Consider the following 21,686-nt stretch of genomic DNA (forward strand, 5'->3'; position numbering starts at 1 on the left):
GTAGCGTGAAATTGAAGGCCCTTCCACATTTTAAAAAAACCTATTTTGATCGCCCGTTTTGATATGTGTTTGTTGAACAAAAATTATATTGGGTTGGAATTGATTAATGATTTTAAAAGTCTTCTTTCACTTAATAGGATGATTCCAAACACATACGTTCTAACTTATAATGATTATCTGTTTAGCTACCACGAAATAAAGAAATTATTTAACACATAATTACACGCATACCAGCGCAGGCTAATCAAAACTGGCGGTGATAAGTATAACCATATACAAAACACGCACGCTCCGGAACTCCGTAATGGGAAAACAATACAATAAAGAAAACTAAAATTAATCCTACAATTAATCTTATAACTCAAAACTAACCCCAGTCCTCCCATCACACTGAAAAGCCCGAAATTCGGACAAAAAGAGCCAAAATGCGTCCCCATAGAAGTAAAAAAAGAGACACACTCTGCGAGCTGCCCATTTTAATGGTGATTTTAAAAGCTTTCCTTAATTCCTCCCCCAGTTACAGAAAAAAAACACACAGCCCTAAAATAGGAAAGCCCTGCAGAGGGAAAAAAATGTTTATACTTCATCCTTAAAAATAAGCTGGGGAATGCAGAAACAATCTCCAAAAATGCCAAAACCATAAAGTTAAACAAAAAGAAGAATGTCTTTGTAATCTCTAAGGAAGAAAAATCAGCACCATTTTCCATTTAACTTACGCACCCAATGAAAATCTGTTTTTAGAAGAGAAAACTAACTATCTATCTTCTAAGCACTCCCAACTATGTATATATAAGAAAAAGTCCTTATGAACTATGAACACTGTAACTTAGTTAATGGAAAAAAGAGGATAGGCCCAAATAATCAAACTGGTTAATAATCTGTTCGCTGTGTTAATTCGCTCAGTAAACCAAACAGATTTCGGAAATGTCATTCATCAGTCACATCAAAAAGTTCACATCTTCTTTAAATGGTCCATCGATCAAAGGACATCTGAAGTAAATCAGAAATCTTGAAAGCTTCTTTTCTTTCTGAAATAACAATAATTCACCAGACCTAAAACCATTCAAACCTCGGCTGCAACCAAACTACAGTTAACATAGTCCAATGCCGCTTTGGAGTCCAGAAAAATAGGAGGAGTTGAATCTTTGGGAACTAATTTTAATCGGGCTGGATAGCGAAGTGATGGGAATAATCACAGGAATGATCATCTGTCTGTAATTTAGTCAGGGCCTTGCAAAGGGAATAACTGATAAGGCTGGGACAGTGCATCCATCTGTAATTAAAACCTTGATTTAACGAACTCTCTTATCTAAGTAATTAAGTTTTGCACCAACAGACTTGGTGGGCGTACCAGTTCAAATAACATCTTCCAATAGTAATGTCTGGGGTTAGTGTATATATATATATATATATATATATATATACATATATATATATATACACATATAGCTGTAACCTGACTAAGGCAGTCCACTTGTCAGATGGTGGCAGTTCTTACCCGCCTTCCCTTTGACAACTGGATCTCAAACCCCTGCAGGAGAATGCACATAAGTATTTCCGTCTTTATCACATCTTTGATAACTGACTCCAGCGGTTTCCCCACCACCGACGTTAGGCTAACCGGTCTATAATTCCCCGGTTTCTCTCTCCCTCCTTTTTTAAAAAGTGGGGTTACATTAGCCACCCTCCAATCCTCAGGAACTAGTCCAGAATCTAACGAGTTTTGAAAAATTATCACTAATGCATCCACTATTTCTTGGGCTACTTCCTTAAGCACCCTGGGATGCAGACCATCTGGCCCTGGGGATTTATCTGCCTTCAATCCCTTCAATTTACCTAACACCACTTCCCTACTAACATGTATTTCGCTCAGTTCCTCCCCTACTACTTCTGGAAGATTATTTATGTCCTCCTTAGTGAAGACAGAACCAAAGTAATTATCCAATTGGTCTGCCATGTCCTTGCTCCCCATAATCAATTCACCTGTTTCTGTCTGTAGGGGACCTACATTTGTCTTTACCAGTCTTTTCCTTTTTACATATCTATAAAAGCTTTTACAGTCAGTTTTTATGTTCCCCTGCCAGTTTTCTCTCATAATCTTTTTTCCCCTTCCTAATTAAGCCCTTTGTCCTCCTCTGCTGAACTCTGAATTTCTCCCAGTCCTCAGGTGAGCCACTTTTTCTGGCTAATTTGTATGCTTCTTCTTTGGAATTGATACTATCCCTAATTTCTCTTCTCAGCCATGGGTGCACTACCTTCCTTGATTTATTCTTTTGCCAAACTGGGATGAACAATTCTTGTGGTTCATCCATGCAACCTTTAAATGCTTCCCATTGCATATCCACCGTCAATCCTTTAAGTGTCATTTGCCAGTCTATCTTAGCTAATTCATGTCTCATACCTTCAAAGTTACCCCTCTTTAAGTTCAGAAACTTTGTTTCTGAATTAACTATGTCACTCTCCATCTTAATGAAGGATTCCACCATATTATGGTCACTCTTACCCAAGGGGCCTCTCACGACAAGATTGCTAATTAACCCTTCCTCATTGCTCAAAACCCAGTCCAGAATAGCCTGCTCTCTAGTTGGTTCCTCGACATGTTGGTTCAAAAAACCATCCCGCATACATTCCAAGAAATCCTCTCCCTCAGCACCTTTACCAATTTGGTTCACCCAATCTACATGTAGATTGAAGTCACCCATTATAACTGCTGTTCCTTTATTGCACACATTTCTAATTTCCTGTTTAATACCATCTCTGACCTCACTACTACTGTTAGGTGGCCTGTACGCAACTCCCACCAGCGTTTTCTGCCCCTTAGTGTTACGCAGCTCTACCCATATTGATTCCACATCTTCCTGGCTTATGTCCTTCCTTTCTATTGCGTTAATCTCCTCTTTAACCAGCAACGCCACCCCACCTCCTTTTCTTTCATGTCTATCCCTCCTGAATATTGAATATCCCTGAATGTTGAGCTCCCATCCTTGGTCACCCTGGAGCCATGTCTCTGTGATCCCAACTATATCATAATCATTAATAACAATCTGCACTTTCAATTCATCCACCTTGTTACGAATGCTCCTTGCATTGACACACAAAGCCTTCAGGCGCTCTTTTACAACTCTCTTAGCCCTTATACAATTATGTTGAAAAGTGGCCCTTTTTAATGCTTGCCCTGGATTTGTCGGCCTGCCACTTTTACTTTTCTCCTTAGTACGTTTTGCTTCTACCCTCACTTTACACCCCTCTGTCTCTCTGCACTCGTTCCCATCCCCCTGTTGTGAACTAACCTCCTCTCGCCTAGCCTCTTTAATTTGATTCCCACCCCCCAACCATTCTAGTTTAAAGTCACCTCAGTAACCCTCGCTAATCTCCCTGCCAGGATATTGGTCCCCCTAGGATTCAAGTGTAACCCGTCCTTTTTGTACAGGTCACGCCTGCGCCAAAAGAGGTTCCAATGATCCAAAAACTTGAATCCCTGCCCCCTGCTCCAATCCCTCAGCCACGCATTAGTTACGGTTTTGAGAAAAAGCCATCTGTAGGAGTTGCTATGGAAACAAGTCAAAAAAGAGGTCATAGAAATCAGATAAGTGGATTGTTTGGATAAGTGGATCTTCCACAATATACACATGGTTTTTATAAGTCTGGTGATCATGCTAAGTTTAGTAAACAATGAGGGGGAGGTTGACACCTCTCCAAGATGATGATGTGTGATAGACTTTTCTACCTTCCATATTCCAGCAGGACTTGGAGGGTAGTGAAGGTGATGAGAGTAAGGTGTATGGGAAAGGTTTGTCCTTATTGAGGGAGGAATTTATAGAGGAACAGAAGCGAGATTCTGAAATGATGGCTTTAAAGGAGACAGCTCTCACAGAAGAGGAGGTTCAGAGAGAGTCAGCAGGATATTATCTTAAAGATGGGGTGTTGATAAGGAAGTGGAGATCAGCCACTGTGCCTGCAAGTGAGGATTGGGCTGTTGTGCATCAGGTAGTGCTTCCGAAAGTTTACAGGGCTGAAATTTTAAACATGGCTCACAGTATGCCTTTAGGTGGACATCATGGAGTGAGAAAGACAGTGAATAGTCATACTTTAAAAATGCCGGGGGAAACAGGATTATGAAGGAACTTTACTGGTCTAATTTAAGAAAGGATGTTGTGAATTTTTGCAGGACTTGCCATACCTGTCAGGTTGAGGGAAATCTAATCAGGTTATTCAAGTAGCAGCACTTAGACCAATACCTGCCTTTGGTGAGCCTTTTTCCAGGCTCATAGTGGATTGTGTAGGCCCATTTCCAAAGACTGCAGCTGGTCATCAATATGTGTTAACAATTATATGTGCTGTGTCTAGGTTCCCTGAAGCCGTTCCTCTTGGAAACATCAAGGCCAAGACTGTGGTAAAAGCACTCAGTAAGTTTTTCACACTGGTAGGTCTCCCCAAAGAAATTCAATTTGACCAGGGTAGTAACTTTACTTCGAGAACATTCCAGGGGATAGTCGTAGAATTGGGAGCTAGGGACATTGGGTCATCTGCATATCACACAGAGTCCGAGGGAGCCTTGGAATGGTTCAACTCCACTCTTAAGGCCATGATTAAAACATATTGTGTGGAAAATGGAAAAAAAAAACAGCATGAGGGGGTTCCCCTACTCTTATTTGTTGGAGATTCGATTCAAAAATCATTGGAGTGTAGTCTATTTGAACCTGTGTGCGGTCACAGGCCAAAATGACCTTTGACCCTACTCAGAGAACTATGGTCTGATTTGGAAATATGGGTCAATATGCGGGAGAGACTTAACAAGGTCTGTGACCTTGCAAAGGAAAGTTTGCAGAATGTTCAAATTAAAATAAAACACTTGTTTGATAAGGTAGCACCTGTGGGTACTGTTATGAAAACAAATGGAGTTGTGATGGCTGGGGAAGAGGTGCAAAATCATTTTAACCTACTGAGCACACACCCCTCAGCATCAGCGGCTCCGCAGTGGAGAGAGTGGAAAACATCAAGTTCCTTGGGGTGCAGATCTCGGACAATCTCACCTGGTCCAGGAACACCACTGGGATTGTGAAACAGGCCCAGCAGAGATTGCACTTTCTGAGGAAGCTTAAACAAGCATCACTCCCCACTAACATCTTAACTACATTCTACAGAGGCGTGGTTGAGAGTGTGCTGACCTTTTGCATCACAACCTGGTACTCCAGCTGCAAAAAAAGCCTTGCAGAGGGTGGTTAGGGGAGCAGAGAAAGTTATTGGGGTTTCCCTACCTTCTGTCCAAGGCCTCTTTCAGAGTCGATGCCTCCAGAAAACACGGTACATCATCAAAGACCCCTCACACCCTCTCCATGAACTGTTTGTTTTTCTGCCATCAGGCAAACGTTACAGGAGCATCAAAACTAAAACCACAACAGCTCTCTCCCACAGGCAGTCAGACTGCTAAATAGCTGCTCCACCTGACTCTGCTTTGGACACTTTTAACTTGCACTGGACACTTATAATTGATTTTAACTGACATGTGGCTGTTGTGTTTTACTATTTATTGTTATGTTTATTATTTAGTGTTGCATTTGCTATGTTATGATTACACTGCCCCTGAGAAACGCTGTCTCATTCTGCCCTGCAGAGCTGATGCATGGTTAGAATGACAATAAAGTTTTTTGAATCTTGAATCTAGTATCAACAAGATTTAAGAATTCCATTGTTTTGAAAAATATTACTGATAAGGTCCATCAGTTGGAAGCTACACTGCAAAAACAATTGCAAGAATTAATTAGCAAGCATTAAGATTTATTTCCTGACATTCTAAGACAGTGTATCTCTGCAGGACATGACGTCATTGTAAATTCAGCCCAGCCGATCAAAGAGCATCCTTATGGAATGAATTTAGAGAAAAGTAAAATGGTTGAACAAGAAACTGGAAACAAGAAGGAACAAGGAAAGAGAGTGGATGACTATACTGATAGAGTGGGAAAGGCTAAATACCTTACAAAAATTGACCTGTTAAAAGGATACTGGGGTGTTTCTTTAACAGAGAGGGCTAACGAAATATCAGCATTTTTGGCATCATCTGGACGTATGAGTATAATGTTTTACTCTTCGGGATGAAAAATGCTCCAGGGACATTTCAAAGAATGATCCATTCTGTGATTAGAGGTTTAGAAAACACGGGGGCTTATATTGATGATTTAGTGGTCTGGAATGACATGTAAGAAGAGCATATTGCAGGTCTAGAAAAACTGTTTGAAAGACTTTCCAAGGCCAATCTTACTGTGATCCTGGATAAGAGTGAATTTGGCTATGCCACAGTTACATATCTGGGCTCCGTAGTAGGCCAGGGCAAACTGGCTCCTGTACAGGCCAAGGTTCAAGCTATTGCTGAGGTTCCTGTTCCAACCGGCAAGAAAGCTTTGAGGAGATTTTTAGGAATGGTTGGGTATTATCGTAAGTTTTGTAAGACCTTTCCTGACATCGCGCTCCCCCTAACAAAACTCCTAGGGAAGAGTGAAAGATTTGTATGGAGTGACCTTTGCCAGGAGGCATTTGAACAACTAAAAACCATCCTGTGTTATCACCATGTGCTCAAAGCATCTGATTTTTCCAAACCATTTTCTATAGCAACAGACGCGAGTGACGAAGCTGCTGGGGCAGTACTGTTACAGAAGGGTGTGGATGACATTGAACACCCAGTAGCTTATTTCTCCAAGAAATTTAATGGGCACCAGAAAATTTATTCCACTGTTGAAAAGGAATTACTAGCACTTATTCTGGCTTTACAATATTTTGAAGTCTATATTTGTCCTGCCCAGAGACAACTTGTGGTTTACATGGATCACAATCCATTGGTGTTTCTAACTAAGATGAAGGATAAAAATAGATGGTTCTTAAATTGGAGTCTGATATTGCAAGAATATGACCTGAAAATCAAACACGTGAAAGGTACTGACAATATTATAGCTGATTATTTATCCAGATGTTAAGTTAGAAATTGTACACGTTTTTGCTCTGTTATCTGAAGATTATACATGTATTGTTTTAAACTCTGTAATTTCCATTTAAACTAAAAGTTTTGCCTGTGTCAATTTTTTTTTGAAGGAAAGGGGTGTGACAGGGGTCGTGAATTACCCCTATGAACTGTGCTTTTGAAAAGAGAGATAGAGGGGTATTCAACACCAGACACCTTGTTAAAAGAGAGAGAAAGAAGGAGAGAGAGACAAAGACTGCTTTGAGATGATGTTATGGTTTTTCAGCAGCATGTTTACACTTTTGCAGGGACACTCTCAGCTTCTGTATTCTTACAGAGAGAAGGGAGGAGCTACTTGATAGGCAGTTGGTATTCAGTGCGGTGAGATAAATAGAAGGTCAGATGATAGACCTACAGACACAATGGTTTTGGACACTGAATGAGCTTTGTTGTGCCCATAGAAAAGGTGGGTTTTGGAGAATCGATCAGCGGCTCTTGAAGTGTGAAAAGGGTGTGACCGGTGGGGAGCTATTCATGTGTCCAACCCTCGCGTGGGTTGATAATTCCACCACAGAAGAACGGCCCCCTTTGTTGTGGTCACAGTCAGTGACTTCAAAAGGATTTCAGAGGACAACGGGAAGATCGACAGCATCAGCTCACCTGAAGACTCAAATCTCTCCCTCTCTCTCTCTCTCTCCATCACTACTCAACTCAATACCACAAACTGAACTGAACTTTACTCATCATCGTAAGACTATCTATTTACCCTTAGACTTGAAGAAGCTTGATTTCCATATTCACTGCTAACCTGTTTGATATATCTGCATTTATATTACTGTATTGCATAGTTACTAATAAATAGTATTAGTTAATAGCAATACAGGACTCCAAACTGTTTTCAATTTCTGCTGGTTCTTTAACCCGTCACGGGGTACGTGACAATACATAAAGCCGATCATTCCTGAGATTATTCTTGTAAACCTTGATAGCAACAAATGTACAGGACACATTTCCAGAAATAACAGACAAGTTGGTACCAGGGAAAAGTTGTGCTTTCTTTCATGTTCTACTATCACAGAACGAGCCATTTGCATTTCCAGGTTAAAACAGGTTCATTTCAGGAAATATAAACCAGACCAGGGTGAGTGACATTAAAAAAAACTGGAATTACCAGAAACACTCAGCAGGTAAGGAACAGCTGTAGGGAGAGGAACGAACGTAACGATTCAGGTTAATAACGTTTTATCAGAATGGCCTCACACATTTTCAGTTTTTAGTGCAGATCTCCTGCATCTTGTGTTTATGTTTAATTTCCACTGCCTGATAGACAGTGAGGGGGAATTTCCAAACACAGTTTGAACACTGGTCTATTTTATTTCTACTGATGCAAACACAGAGCAGCCACTACCTGTGAGGATGGAATGGGAACGCATCCTCTCCTCAGATTACAAGCAACACACATAAAAGTTGCTGGTGAACGCAACAGGTCAGGCAGCATCTCTAGGAAGAGGTACAGTCGACGTTTCAGGCCGAGACCCTTGCCCTAACTGTACCTCTTTCTAGAGATGCTGCCTGACCTGCTGTGTTCACCAGCAACTTTTACGTGTGTTGCTTGAAATTCCAGCATCTGCAGATTTCCTCGAGTCTCTCCTCAGATCAGCAGTCATTGTTTCCAAAGGAACTCCAGAAACAAAGATCTGATCCCAGAACTCAGCGCCTCATAAACCCGGGCAGCTCGACCATTTGACTTGGATCAAAAACTGTGATACACCAGGACCCAGCCTCACAGAGTCAACAGCTGAATCTGCCACTCACACACCACCCCCACGGCTGGCACACCACGTGATGATACGTCACAAAGCGGAGGGCGGGGCAGATCTGCGGTAAACAGCCTCACGTGACCGGCTGACGGGACTCCCATTTCAATTCTGTGGAAACAGACAGCCTGGGCTCCTGGTTTGGATCGTTCAATGCAGATTCAGTGAAGTCGACACATTTCTGACGAGCCCAGATAACTGGGTACTGAATGAGTAACTGGCCCTCAGTTCGGGGATCACGGCCCACATCAGATCTCCCCGCTCGGGATCGTCTCAATACTCACCGATGGGAAAGTGAAAACTTCGGCCCGCGGACAGCGATCCCGACCTTTCCCGATCCCGCTGCCGCAGATGAATCGGCTTCAGCAGTGAGCCGAAAGGAAAACACCACCCATCTGGATACAGTGAGCATGCGCGGCGTCAGTGTTACATTATCCAGAGGGCGGGGCCTCGGAAACATACGCGCAGATGCTGCCCATCCGCGGTCAAATGGGAGGGGCAAATGAGATCACGTGACTGGTGGGGTTTCCCACCGCAGGGAGAGACTCCAGTTGCCCGCCCCTCTGCCTTTGTAAGAGGGTTGTACTTTGGTATTAGATACACGGAATACCAGTTGCTATAGAGTATGTTGTTTATGGGAGCCGCTTTCTGTGTTAAAATAGCTGCTGAGTTTTCTATACACACAAAAAAAAACTGAGGTATGGACATGGAAGCGGTGCTTGCGGAAACTTTTAATGGTGCCCTGGTTACCCATAAAGCCGGGAGTTGTAAATTTAGCCGTCGCTGAAGCACCGATCACATTCGCAGCCGTCAGGATTGCGCATTTTCCCGAATATCACTCATGCGCGCAATACACAAAGGCCTCGGGAGGATCGGCAAGAGGTAAGAGAGAATCTCCGGGCGGGATTTTAATACCGACTTCAGGACAATTGATGTGAGATGCGGATACCGTGACCCGCAATCCCGGGACAGTCCTGCTCTCGTCCCTCTCTCTCAGCCCCACGATCTGTACACGGGCCCCAGGGAGCTTCCGGCTGATGAGAGAATGGGAACCGCTGGATCTCTCAGGCAGAGCTGAGCTCCAGCTATCTAAATGCAAGGATTGGGAACTCGGGGAAAGGGAACAAAATCTTTTACATCAGCAGGTGAGAAAATCACCTTTGTTCTACTTCCAATCACAAACAAGAGAAAATCTGCAGATGCTGGAAATGCAAGCAACGCACACAAATTTTTGGAGGAACTCAGCGTTAGTACTCTTTTCCATAGATGCTGCCTGCCCTGCTGAGTTCCTCCAGCATTTTGTGTGTTTTGCTTGTTCTACCTCCTCTTGTTCTGGACTTTTCCACCCGTGAGAACATGTTTTGACCCACTCTGTCTGGGTACATAATGATATCAAACACCTTTGCACTGGGCAACAAGTAACTTTCACATCACAAATGTGCCAGACTCCAATGGTACAGACTACTGCCCTTCCTTTCATATTCATTGACATTGCCATCAATGAGTTTACCACTGTCAGTCACCTGGGGGAGGGTTCAGGGGAAATATTTATGTACAAAACAGAAACTGGTGTTACCTGTGTGTATTGTGGTGACGCAAAAGTTGCTGGAGAATTTGCAAGTGGGAAGAAGTGGAGCGATATTTGAAAAAATGACTTTTCATAGCATCAGTTAGCAAGCAAGTCACGTATGGACGGTGTTCAAATGCTCTGTCGAGAAAATCCTTCATTATCCACTACAGGCCTGCTACATAGGTTGTGTGAGAGTGCAGATGAAGTCAATCAAACCCAGAGCAGATAAAAATTATTATTGACAGTGATATTGGAGTTGGAGCTGGGAATGAATGAATTCTGGATTAATCAGGAGTCGGAGGGGTGATTGATATGACATTGAACAGAGGTGAGTTACACCCAAGGTGTAGGACACATGAAACTGGGTGAGAGTCAGGAAGGGGAATGAGGTTAAATAGCCATCGCAGAGTACAGTACTCTTGTGGCCATCCCCCACAACAACAGGTAGACCATAGAAAGGGTGCAGAGGAAATTTACAAGGACTTTGTGTCGATTAGGGAGCATGGTTTATGAGAATAAGTTGAGTGATCTCAGCCTTTTATCCTTGGAGCGATGGAGGATGAGAGGTGACCTGATGGAGGTGTACGAGATAATGAGAGGCATTGATCATGTGGATAGTCAGATGCTTTTTCCCAGTGCTGAAATGGCAAGCGCGAGAGGGCATAGTTCTAAGGTGCTTGGAAGTGGGTATAGAGGAGACATCAGGGGTAAGTTTTTTTTTTATGCAGAGAGTGGTGAGTGCATGGAATGGGCTGCTGGCGTTGGTGGTGGAGGCAGAAACAATAGGGTCTTTTAAGAGACTCCTGGATGGCTACATGGAGCTTAGAAAAATAGAGGGCTATGGGTAAGCCCAGGTAGTCCTAAGCCAGGGTCATGTTCAGCACAGCTTTGTGGGCAGAGGGGCCTGTATTGTGCTGTAGGTTTTCTGTGGTCTATATATTCTACCACTTTAGAAACTGTTGGAGGAGGTGGGGGGGGGTTACCTGGCAGAGGAAAGTCAAAGGGGTGATGTGGATTCAGTAGTTAGGGTACCAGAACTAGAAGGGGACTAATGTCGTAGTGGTAAGGGTTGCTGGTGCTAGTGTGGTGAAGACAGGCTGGGTTAAACTGAAGTTGTAGTGGGAATGGGAGCCAGAATGACAGAACAGATAGTGGGGAGGGTGAATTGAATTGAATTGACTTTATTACTTACATCCTTCACATACATGAGGAGTAAAAATCTTTATGTCACATCTCCGTCTGAATGTGCAACGTGCAATTTTTAGTAAGTTATAATAGAACACGACAGTCACTATAACTTAGAAATGCAATTGTATCAGCATGAATTAAGCAGTCTGATGGCCTGGTGGAAGAAGCTGTCCCGGATCCTGTTGGTTCTGGCTTTAATGCTGCGGTACTGTTTCCCAGATGGTAGCAGCTGGAACAGTTTGTGGTTGGGGTGACTCGGGTCCCCAATGATCCTTCGGGCCCTTTTTACACTCCTGTCTTTGTAAATTTCCTGAATCATGGGAAGTTCACAACTGCAGATGTGCTGGGCTTTACACACCACTCTACAAAGTCTGTGATTGAGGGAAGTACAGTTCCCATGCCAGGCAGTGATGCAGCCAGTCAGGATGCTCTCAATTGTGTCCCTGCAGAAAGTTCTTCGGATTTGGGGCTGCATTTCAAACTTCTTACAACCGTCTGAGGTGAAAGAGGCACTGTTGTACAGACCACATGAGATCCTCTGTGATGTGTCTGACGAGGAACTTAAAGCTGTTCACCCTCTCAACCCCAGATCCATTGGTGCAAATATGGGTTAGCCTGTCTCCATTCTTCCTGTAGTCCACAATCAGCTCCTTTGTTTTTGTGACAATGAGAGAGAGGTTGTTTTCTTGGCACCAGAGACCTCAGGGCATGGAATGTGATATTGTAGCTATTGCTGGGACTTGTTTGCACCCAACAATCTGAGGAATTCAGAGAAATAAATTTGTGGAGAGATCACAGACTATGCCAAGAAAGAATGCTTCATATAGTGAACGATTTTAAATTCCCAAAGATTACTGGGGCTCCCATATATAAAAGGACTGGATGGGTAGAGTTTGTCAAATGTGTCCGAAGTCAGCATGTAGAATTCCCGACATAGAAGTGTGTAATAAGCTATTAGAAAATAATCCAGGGTTAGTAACAGAAATTAGTGTATCGGAACACTTTGTATGTAGTGATCATAATGTCATGAGATTCCAAGTTAATATAGAAAAAGTGAGGACTGAACCATGGGTTCAATTCTCAATTGGAGAAAGGTCAATTTTGATGGTATCAGAAAGGATCTGACAAGTGTGGTTTGGCACAGGCTGTTTTCTGACAAGGGAGTACTTGGTAAGTGGGAGGCCTTCAGAAGTGAAGTTTTGAGGGTGTAGAGTTTGTATGTGCCTGTCAAAGTAAAAGTTGAAAGGTAGCTGGTGCCGGGAACCTTGGTTTTCAAGAGATATCGAGGCCCCAGATATTTTGTTCCTCTAAATGCCTCAGACTGTTGGGTGCTACAAAGACTCATTAATGACTACAATAATCATAATTCCACGCCCTGAGATCATCTGACATTTTTTTTTTAGTCATCTTCTGTTGCTTTCTAAAAGCTTCCTAGCAGTTTTTGCTCTTTTGTTTGGCCTCTCTTTGGTTCTTATGTTGGCTTAGGCTTCTCATTTTAGCCTCGGTTGTGTCCTCCTGCCTTTACAATGGTTCCACTTCTTTGGGATGTATCAATCACTCAGCTCCTGAATTGCTCGCAGAAACTGCAGCCATTGCTGCTCCATTGTCACTCCTACCGTATCCCTTCCAAACAAGTTTGGCCAGCTTCTCTGCCACAGAAACATGGAGAATGTCAATACAGAACCATGCCCACTCTGGACGATCAGAACGGTAATCTATATGAGGAGACAAAATAGATGGGGGAGATTTAAAATTTTTTTTTTGCATCTCTATTTTTCAGGAGTTGGACACAGAGTCTATAGAAGTGAGGCAAAGCAGCATCAACTTCATGGACCCTGTACAGATTACAGAGGTGGAGGTGTTTCCTGTCTTAAGGCAAATTACCGTGGATAAATCCCCAGGGCCTGACAAGTTGTTCCCTAGGACCCTGCGGAAGACAAGTGCAGAAATCGTCAGGGCCCAAGCACAGTGTGATGTCAGATCACATCTTGGTGACTAAAGTGATCTCATCTGAAATGTTGCCTTCACCCACTGATGTATTTTGTAAATCTTTTCACAGGTTAAGAACGGCAAGGAATTTGTCTCCCAGAATCTCAGAGACAACACACCAGTGTTGCCCTTCTTGTCCATTAAGAAGTGGATCGAGGGATTCACTCAATCATCCTTCCTGCTCACACTGTTGGAATGGATTCACTCACTCATCTGAACTGAAAGTCCATCAGCAATTCCACACTGGGACACGGCCACTCACTGTTCTGTATGTGGGAAGGGAATTAGTCAGTCATCCCACCTGCGGACACATCAGTCAGTTCACACTGGGCAGAGGCTGGCCACCTGCTGAATTTGTGGGGAAGGATTCACTCGATCATCTGACCTAACGGCTCATCAGCGAATTCACACCGGGGAACGGCTATTCACCTGCTCGGACTGTGGGAAGGGATTCACTCGCTCATCAAACCTACTAGCTCACCAAACAGTTCACACTGGGGAGAGGCCGTTCACCTGCTCAGAATGTGGGAAGGGATTCGCTCGCTCATCCAACCTGCAGGCACACCAGGCAGGTCACACAGCGGAGAGGCCGTTTACCTGCTCAGACTGTGGGAAAGGATTTATTCTGTCATCTCAACTGAAGGTACATCAGCGAGTTCACACTGGGGAGAGGCCATTCACCTGCTCAGACTGTGGGAAGGGATTCATTCTGTCATCTCAACTGAAGGTGCATCGGCAAATTCACACTGCGGACAGACTGTTCACCTGCTCAGACTGTGGGAAGGGATTCACTCGGTCATGTCAACTGAAGGTACATCAGCGCATTCACACTGGGGAGAAGCCTTTCACCTGCTCAGAGTGTGGGAAAGGATTCACTCAGTCACCCCACCTACAGGCACACCAGTCAGTTCACACTGGGAAATGGCCGTACACCTGCTCAGACTGTGGGAAAGGATTCACTAGGTCATCTGGCCTAAAGACACACCAATCAGTTCACACTGGAGTGTGGCCATTCACCTGCTCAGAATGTGGGAAGGGATTCTCTCAATCATCCAACCTTCTGGCTCACCAGTCAGTTCACACCAGGGAGAGGCCGTTTACCTGCTCAGACTGTGGGATGGGATTCACTTCATCATCTAACCTACTGAGACACCAGTCAGTTCACACTGGGGAGAGGCTGTTCACCTGCTCGGATTGTGGGAAGACATTCACTCAGTTATCCAGCCTACAGACACACCAGAAAGCCCACACTGGAAAGAAGCCATTCACCTGCTCAGACTGTGAAAGAGGATTCACTCACTCATCCACCCTACGGAGACACCAGTCAGTTCACACAGGGGAGTGGCCATTCACCTGCTCAGACTGTGGGAAGGGATTCATTGGGAGATTTCAACTGAAGGTTCATCAAAGAGTTCACACTGGGGAGAGGCCATTCACCTGCTCAGACTGTGGGAAGGGATTCACACAGTTAGCTAGCCTACAAGCACATCAGTCAGTTCACTCTGGGGAGAAGCCATTTACCTGCTCGGATTGTGGGAAGAGATTCACTCAGTCATCTCAACTGAAGGCACATCAGCAAGTTCACACTGGGGAGAGGCTGTTCACCTGCTCAGACTGTGGGAAGGGATTCACTTTGTCATCTCACCTGCTGACACATCAGTCAGTTCACACTGGGGAGAGGCTGTTCACCTGCTCAGATTGTGGGAAGAGATTCACTCAGTTATCCAGCCTGCAGACACACCTGGCATCCCACACAGGGAAATGGCTGTTCAACTGCCCAGACTGCAGGAAAGGATTCAACCACTCATCCACCCTCCAGAGACACCAGTCAGTCCACACTGGAGTATGGCCGTTCACATGCTCAGACTGTGGGAAGGGATTCACCCGGTCATTTCAACTGAAGGTACATCAGAGAGTTCACACTGGGGAGAGGCCATTCACCTGTTCGTTGTGTGGGAAGCGATTCACACAGTTAGCTAGCCTACAAGCACACCAGTCAGTTCACACTGGGGAGAAGCCATTTACCTGCTTAGACTGTGGGAAAGGATTCACTCAATCATGCCACCTGAAGCTACATCAGCGAGTTCACACTGGGGAGAGGCCATTCATCTGCTCAGTGTGTGGGAAGGGATTCACTCGGTCATCCGACCTATTGGCACACCAGGCAGTACACATTGGAAAGAGGCCATTCACCTGCTCAGACTGAAGGAAGGGTTTCACCCATCTATTTGGTCTAAGGGACACCAGTAAGTTCACACAGCGGAGATGCTGTTCACCTGCTGTGACTGTGGAAGGTGTTCAGTCATGTATGTAACTTTATGACACACTACTGTAGTCAGAAAAGTTTTAAGTTTATGAATTCTGCAATTATTGTTGCTGCTCACCACACCCAGTTCTGCACCCTGGTCACTGGGCATGGGAGAAGTTTCTTCTACTGCATATTCACCTTTAATGGGACTGGAGTTTAATATTCTGGATCTGTGACAAATAAATCAGTTCTGTTTTAAACTCTGTCTCCGGTACTTAGTGAAACAACACCATAAGATACCACGTAACGTGTGTTCTATTGCTGCTGATACTTTTACTGGGTTGTGTGTACGTGACACTGGGAAGAGTTCTCCAACTCTCAGTCAGGTGCTCCACGCTTCCTTGTCACTATCTTGTCTGCTCAGATCGTTGGGATGTCTCCCATGGAGGGTCATACTCATTCGACTGGTTAATGTTTTCTTCCATTGTGATGATTCCTTTTTCTGAGTTGGTCTCTCATTTAAGTTTTCTGGTCTGTATTTCTTATCACGATTGCATACACACACCTGGAGTGCTGAATCCTGTTCATTTCTGATGAAAGTGTATACTTAGAAGTTTTATCTGACTGTTGTGTGATTTTTTTTTCATGTGTGTTACTTCTCTTCCTCCTGTCCAAGGTAATGTTAATCTAAGTGGGTTTGAGTGTAAATAGTCTATTCTAAACTTTTCTAAAGTTCTTATTTATCTTTGTAAATTTGACTGATTGAAATGGGACCAAGATATTTTTTTTATTTCAAAAAAAAGTCAATTGATGAAGATGTTTATTGCCTTTGTTGAATTTGTTAACTATTGAGCTCTGTTTGGCAGTTTTTTAAAAAATTTTGAACTAAATTTTGTTAAAGGTTTTCCCTATTTTGCACTACTTTCTATTTTCTTTGCTTGTTGATATTCCAGATATGTGGGTGTCAAGAGTCCCAATGAAGGGTCTTGGCCCGAAATGTTGATTCCCATCCATAGATGCTGCCTGACATGCTGAGCTCCTCCAGCACTTTGTGTGTAGTTCACTGGATTTCTAGCATCTGCAGGTCCTCGTGTTTCCCAGATACTTACATGTTTCTTAAAAGAACAAGCTGGTTGTGGGGTTGTGTGTGGCTCTGTTGGTAAAATATTAAACAAAATCATTAGAAAGAAGTGGCATAGGGTTGGAAGGTGTAGAATCTGTGGGTAGATTTAAGGAGCAGCAAATGTTAAAAAAAAAAAAAAATCCTTGATGGGAATTGTATGGAGACCCCCAAACAGTAGTAAATATGTGGTCCACAAAATAAAATGGGAGATAGAAAATGTGTGCCAAAAGGGCAATGTTACAATAGTCATGGGGGATTGTCATGCGGGTGACTAGGAAAATTAGGATGGTGTTGGTCTCAAGAGGAGAAATTCGTAGAGATCCTACAAGATGCTTTTTTAGAGCAGCTCGTGATTGAGCCCACTTGGGGATCAGCTATTCTGGATTGGGTGTTGTAATGAACCGGATTTAATTAGGTCACTTCAGTTCAAAGAACCCTGAGGGGCAAGTGATCTTAATATGATCAAATTCACCCTGACATTAGAGAAGGAGAAGCTAAAGTCCGATGTGGAATAAAGAGAATTACAGAGGCATGAGAGCAGAATTGGTCAAAATTGATTTGAAAAGAACACGGGCAGGGATGAAAACAGAGCAGCAATGGTTGAAATTTGAGAAACCAAAGACGACATAAAAACCAAAGAGAGAGCATGGAGCAAAAATTACCAGGAAGTTAGAGGATTGGGAAGCTTTTAAAAACCAACAGAATGCAACTGAAGTAATTAAGAAGGAAAAGATGAAATACATAGGTGAGCTAACCAGTAATATTAAAGAGGATACCAATTTTTTCTTCAGGTACATGTAGTGTAAAAGAGAGGCAGAAGTGGATATCAAACCACTGGGAAATGATGCTGGAGAGGTATTAATGGGGTGGGGGTGCAAGGTGATGGCAGATGAACTGAATAAGTATTGTACATCACTCTTATCTGTCGGAGACACTGGCAGGAATATGAAAGTCCCAGATGTCAGTGGTCAGAATGTGCAAAGTTACGTTACTCGGGAGAAGTTTCTTGGGAAACAGAGATGGTCTGAAGGTAAATAGATCACCTGGACCAGATGGTGAACACCCCAGAGATCTGAAAGAGGTGGCTGAAGGGATGTGGAGCCATTAGCAATCATCTTTCGAGGTTCGTCAGGGATATTATATCCTCGTTATCGAGATCTTACCCCCATTATACAAAATCTCCTCTCCTCACCCACCCTCCCAACTCTACTCCTGGCCCCGCTTGCAGGGCAACAGTCTGCCGGTGTTTGCCCCCCAATGTGGTGAATCGCCACCACCGTGGGCTCAGACATTTCCACAGATGAGCCCCTCCTGTCCCCACCGGGACAAACATCCTGTCCGCCCCCTCTCTCACCGTCTTCATCCTCTCCCTCCCCGGGGAACCGGCATCAAACCGACGGGCCGAGCGGTCTCCTCCTACCTCTCAGCGATACATCAGACTCCGGCCGCAGGAGACGCTTCACAAACGCCCCAACTTCCCTCGGAGGGAAATGGAAATAAATCAGAAAGCGGACATTTACTTTGGGATTTGTTCCTCTTTGAGAAGAGATGCCAGCGGGGTAACGCCCTCTCGGCTGGTCCGCCTCCGCTATTGGGCGGAAACAGTGATTGACATCGCCTCGGGCCAATGACTACAGCGCAGCGGAGGAGAGGGGTGGAGGGGTCTCGTGGTCGGTAGCTCAGCCGTTAAACCGCCTCAGCACGAGCAGAGCAGCGCGTGTGTGACGTCAGGTACGCGCGGGGGGGAACCATGTGTGACGTCATCTGTGGGGGAGCGCTTGTAATTAAAAACACCTGAATGGACATTTCTTATGATTTCAGTGGGACAACAACATTAATCACGGGTTTCATCACTGAATCCAGTGTTGTGAGATGTAAAGTCCCTGTTATGTGTCCGGCTGTGCCGTGTTGTTGGTGGAGTGGGCAGCGTGGTGTTTGTCTCGATTCGGGTCACAACACCAGAATTGCCAGCGGGGTCCACACACAGTGTATTAGTGACCAGAAAACCTCCCGTCCCTGCAGTCTTTGTCTCCTGGTAAACTCAACACCCTGACAATGTGGATCATAGACACCCCTTCCTCTCAGAGTCAGGGAATCATTCAGACAGCTGATCAAAGAGAGGAATTATATTTATTGGTCATTAAAGTTCACCCAGATTCGTTTGGACGGATTTGATGTGGAGTTCGGGGGTCACAGTGAAAGGGCCGGACGGCCGAACTCTCCCCGTTGTCTAAACATCCTTCCAGGTGAGGCGACCCTTCACCTGTGAATCTTCCGGGGTCGCCCGTTGTGTCCGCTGCTCCCGATGCGGCTCCTCTACACCGGTGACACCGGCTCCTCCGCAGTTGTGCGGGGTCGGGTTGTTTTTTCGGGGGGATCGATGTTATTTTTCCCTTTTGTGGGAGGGGTGGGTTTTGGGGGTTGATGATCGGGATGCCGTTCTTTTTCATGCGGGGCTGGGGTGGGAGTTTGATTTTTTTCGCTCTGAAAGCCTTTCTTTCCTTGTTTCGTGACTCTCTGGAGGAGAAAAAAACTCAGAGTTATTTATGGATACCTACTTTGATAATAAATTAACCTTTGAACTATCCGTGCCGAGCGGGACTTCCCGGTGTCCAAACATTTCATTCCGACAAACTGAAGCTATCAGCTTTTCCAGTCTCTCTCTCTCTAGACTGGCCGACTGCCTGTCTGCAGATCGCTCTCTCTCTCTTATGGTTAAATCCACAGTCAGCGCCGTCAGCCTGTGACTGACGTCATAGTCCCGCCTCCTCACTCCGGCGCTCTTAAAGACACAGTCACAGTCCGACCGCAGGCTCGCAACAGCCGCAACACAACGTCCCGACTTTTCAACTCAGTGCTTCAACTAATAAAGACAACCACGCCATTTGCCTTCTTAACCACCCGATCAATCTGTGCAGTCTCTTTCAGGGAGCGATGAACCTGGAGTCTAAATTCCTCTAATCATCAACACTGTTCAGGGTTTTGCATTTAACAGTGTACTGTCTCACACATTCGACCAACCGAGCTGCCAAGTTCACAAGTACGGGAAGGTACAGGGACAGAGAAACACTGACTTGTGGCAGCATCACAGGCAAGTACATTCAGATAACACACGGAACACAAATTATACGATTCTCTGTCAGTAACAACCTATAAATACGTTTTATGTTATTAACAATATGTAAAATACATTGTGTCGTGATCAATATTAAAATGTGCATTTTGTGTCAATAACAGACTTGGAAATGTTGAATTTGGTCCCTGTCTCCATTCCTCCTGGAGTCCACAACCAGCTCCTTTGTTTCTGTGACATTGAGGGAGAGGTTGTTTTCTTGATACCACTGTGTCGGGGTGATGACTTCTTCTCTGTAGGCTGCCTCGTTATTATTTGAGATTATGCCAATCAGTGTAGTGTCGTCAGCGAATTTAATTAGCAGATTGGATCTGTGGGTGACGACGCAAATCATGGGAATACAGAGAGTAAAGGAGGGCGCCAAGGAGACAACCCTGTGGGGTATGTGTGCTAAGGGTCAGAGAGACAGAGGTGAGGGAGCCCACTCTTACCACCTGCCGGCGATCTGACAGGATGTCCAGGATCCAGCTACAGAAGGCAGGGTGAAGGCCGAGGTCTCTGAGCTTCTTGTCGATACTTCACGCCTTCTTATGGCTACTGCTCTGCCCATGACTGCAAGGAAAAACAGGCCATGTACTCAAAGATCCTCATAACCGGCACATTCTTGCTGCATTCCTCCCCATTTTAATTGTGTGGAAATATTAGACAGACTGAGCTTCTGTTTTGAAACCGCAGAAGGAAACTTATCTGAACTATTGTCATTTCTGAGGAATGCAGGTAAGTAGAAAAGGCTTCAATCTCGCATTACAATCTGCGGTAACTGGGATCAGGTGACCGGTGGGGGGTCTCCCATATCAATATCAGAATCAGGTTTAATAGCACCGGCAAATGTCATGACATTCGTTGTCTCTGCGGCAGCAGTAGAACCTAATTCATAGCAATAGATTTTAACAATTGTGAATTACTATAATATACATATTAAATAGCTAAATTACGTAAGTGGTGCAAAACTAAAAATAAAAAAAATGTAATAAACTTTTAATTGTGTGGTAATTCTGGAGCAAAGCTTAACTAAACTGTACACATTTATGAGAAGCTCAGAAAAATAGAAATGTCTAAATTCTCAAATGCATGGTTTTGTGTTAAATGTTTCACCAATATGGTGACTGAAGGCAGCTGCAGGTTCATGAGGGACTGTTACTGTCAGGTTCTGCAGTTCTTGCGGCTGCTCATCGCACCCAGGACTGAACCCTGGTCACTGAGCATTGGAGGAGTCTGTTCTGCTGATGTTAGCCTTAAACTAGACTGATGTTTAATATTGTGGATCTGTGAAAGATAAATCAGTTCTATATCAAATCCCGTGTCTCAGGTACTTACTGTCTCTACCCCACTCACAATGTACACTAGAGAGTCCTCTCGGCCCATCTGGTCCCTGTCCATGTTTCTGTTCCATATCAGTATATCAAAATCTATCCCTGCTGTTCCCCTCTCACTCTCCCTGTGATGACAGGTTGCAACTAGTCACCACTCCGTGGGATAGGAGATTTTCCATGAATTTCAGAGAATCATAGAAATCTATAGCACATGACATATCCTTTGGCTCTAAATGATGTCACGACCATGTAACTTACTCTGGAACCTGCCTAGAATTACCCTACCGCATAGGCCTCTATTTTCTTAATCTCCATGTACCTATTTAAGAGTCTCTTAAAAGACCTTGTTGTAT

General features: G+C 44.3%; 2 protein-coding genes across 5 annotated transcripts in view; one reads left to right on the forward strand and one right to left on the reverse strand.

The window, feature by feature from the left end:
• Positions 1-9,195, reverse strand: part of LOC140206843 (uncharacterized) — a 44,795-nt gene extending 35,600 nt beyond the window's left edge. For 2 of the 4 annotated variants that reach the window (XM_072275092.1, XM_072275091.1), the window contains exon 1: positions 9,054-9,195. The gene's annotated coding sequence lies outside the window, so the exon portion shown is untranslated. The remainder of the gene's footprint in view (positions 1-9,053) is intronic. The other 2 variants (XM_072275090.1, XM_072275089.1) reach the window with 1 other exon arrangement.
• On the forward strand, positions 8,979-16,466 carry LOC140207934 (uncharacterized). The gene is made up of 3 exons (XM_072276473.1): positions 8,979-9,173; positions 9,528-9,651; positions 13,882-16,466. Exons 1-3 carry the CDS (start codon positions 8,979-8,981, stop codon positions 15,720-15,722), a joined length of 2,160 nt encoding a protein of 719 aa, XP_072132574.1. The 3' UTR covers positions 15,723-16,466.
• The last annotated feature ends 5,220 nt before the right edge of the window (positions 16,467-21,686 follow it).

The sequence above is a fragment of the Mobula birostris genome, chromosome 13 (assembly GCF_030028105.1).
Source record: "Mobula birostris isolate sMobBir1 chromosome 13, sMobBir1.hap1, whole genome shotgun sequence".
Classification (NCBI taxonomy): domain Eukaryota; kingdom Metazoa; phylum Chordata; class Chondrichthyes; order Myliobatiformes; family Myliobatidae; genus Mobula; species Mobula birostris.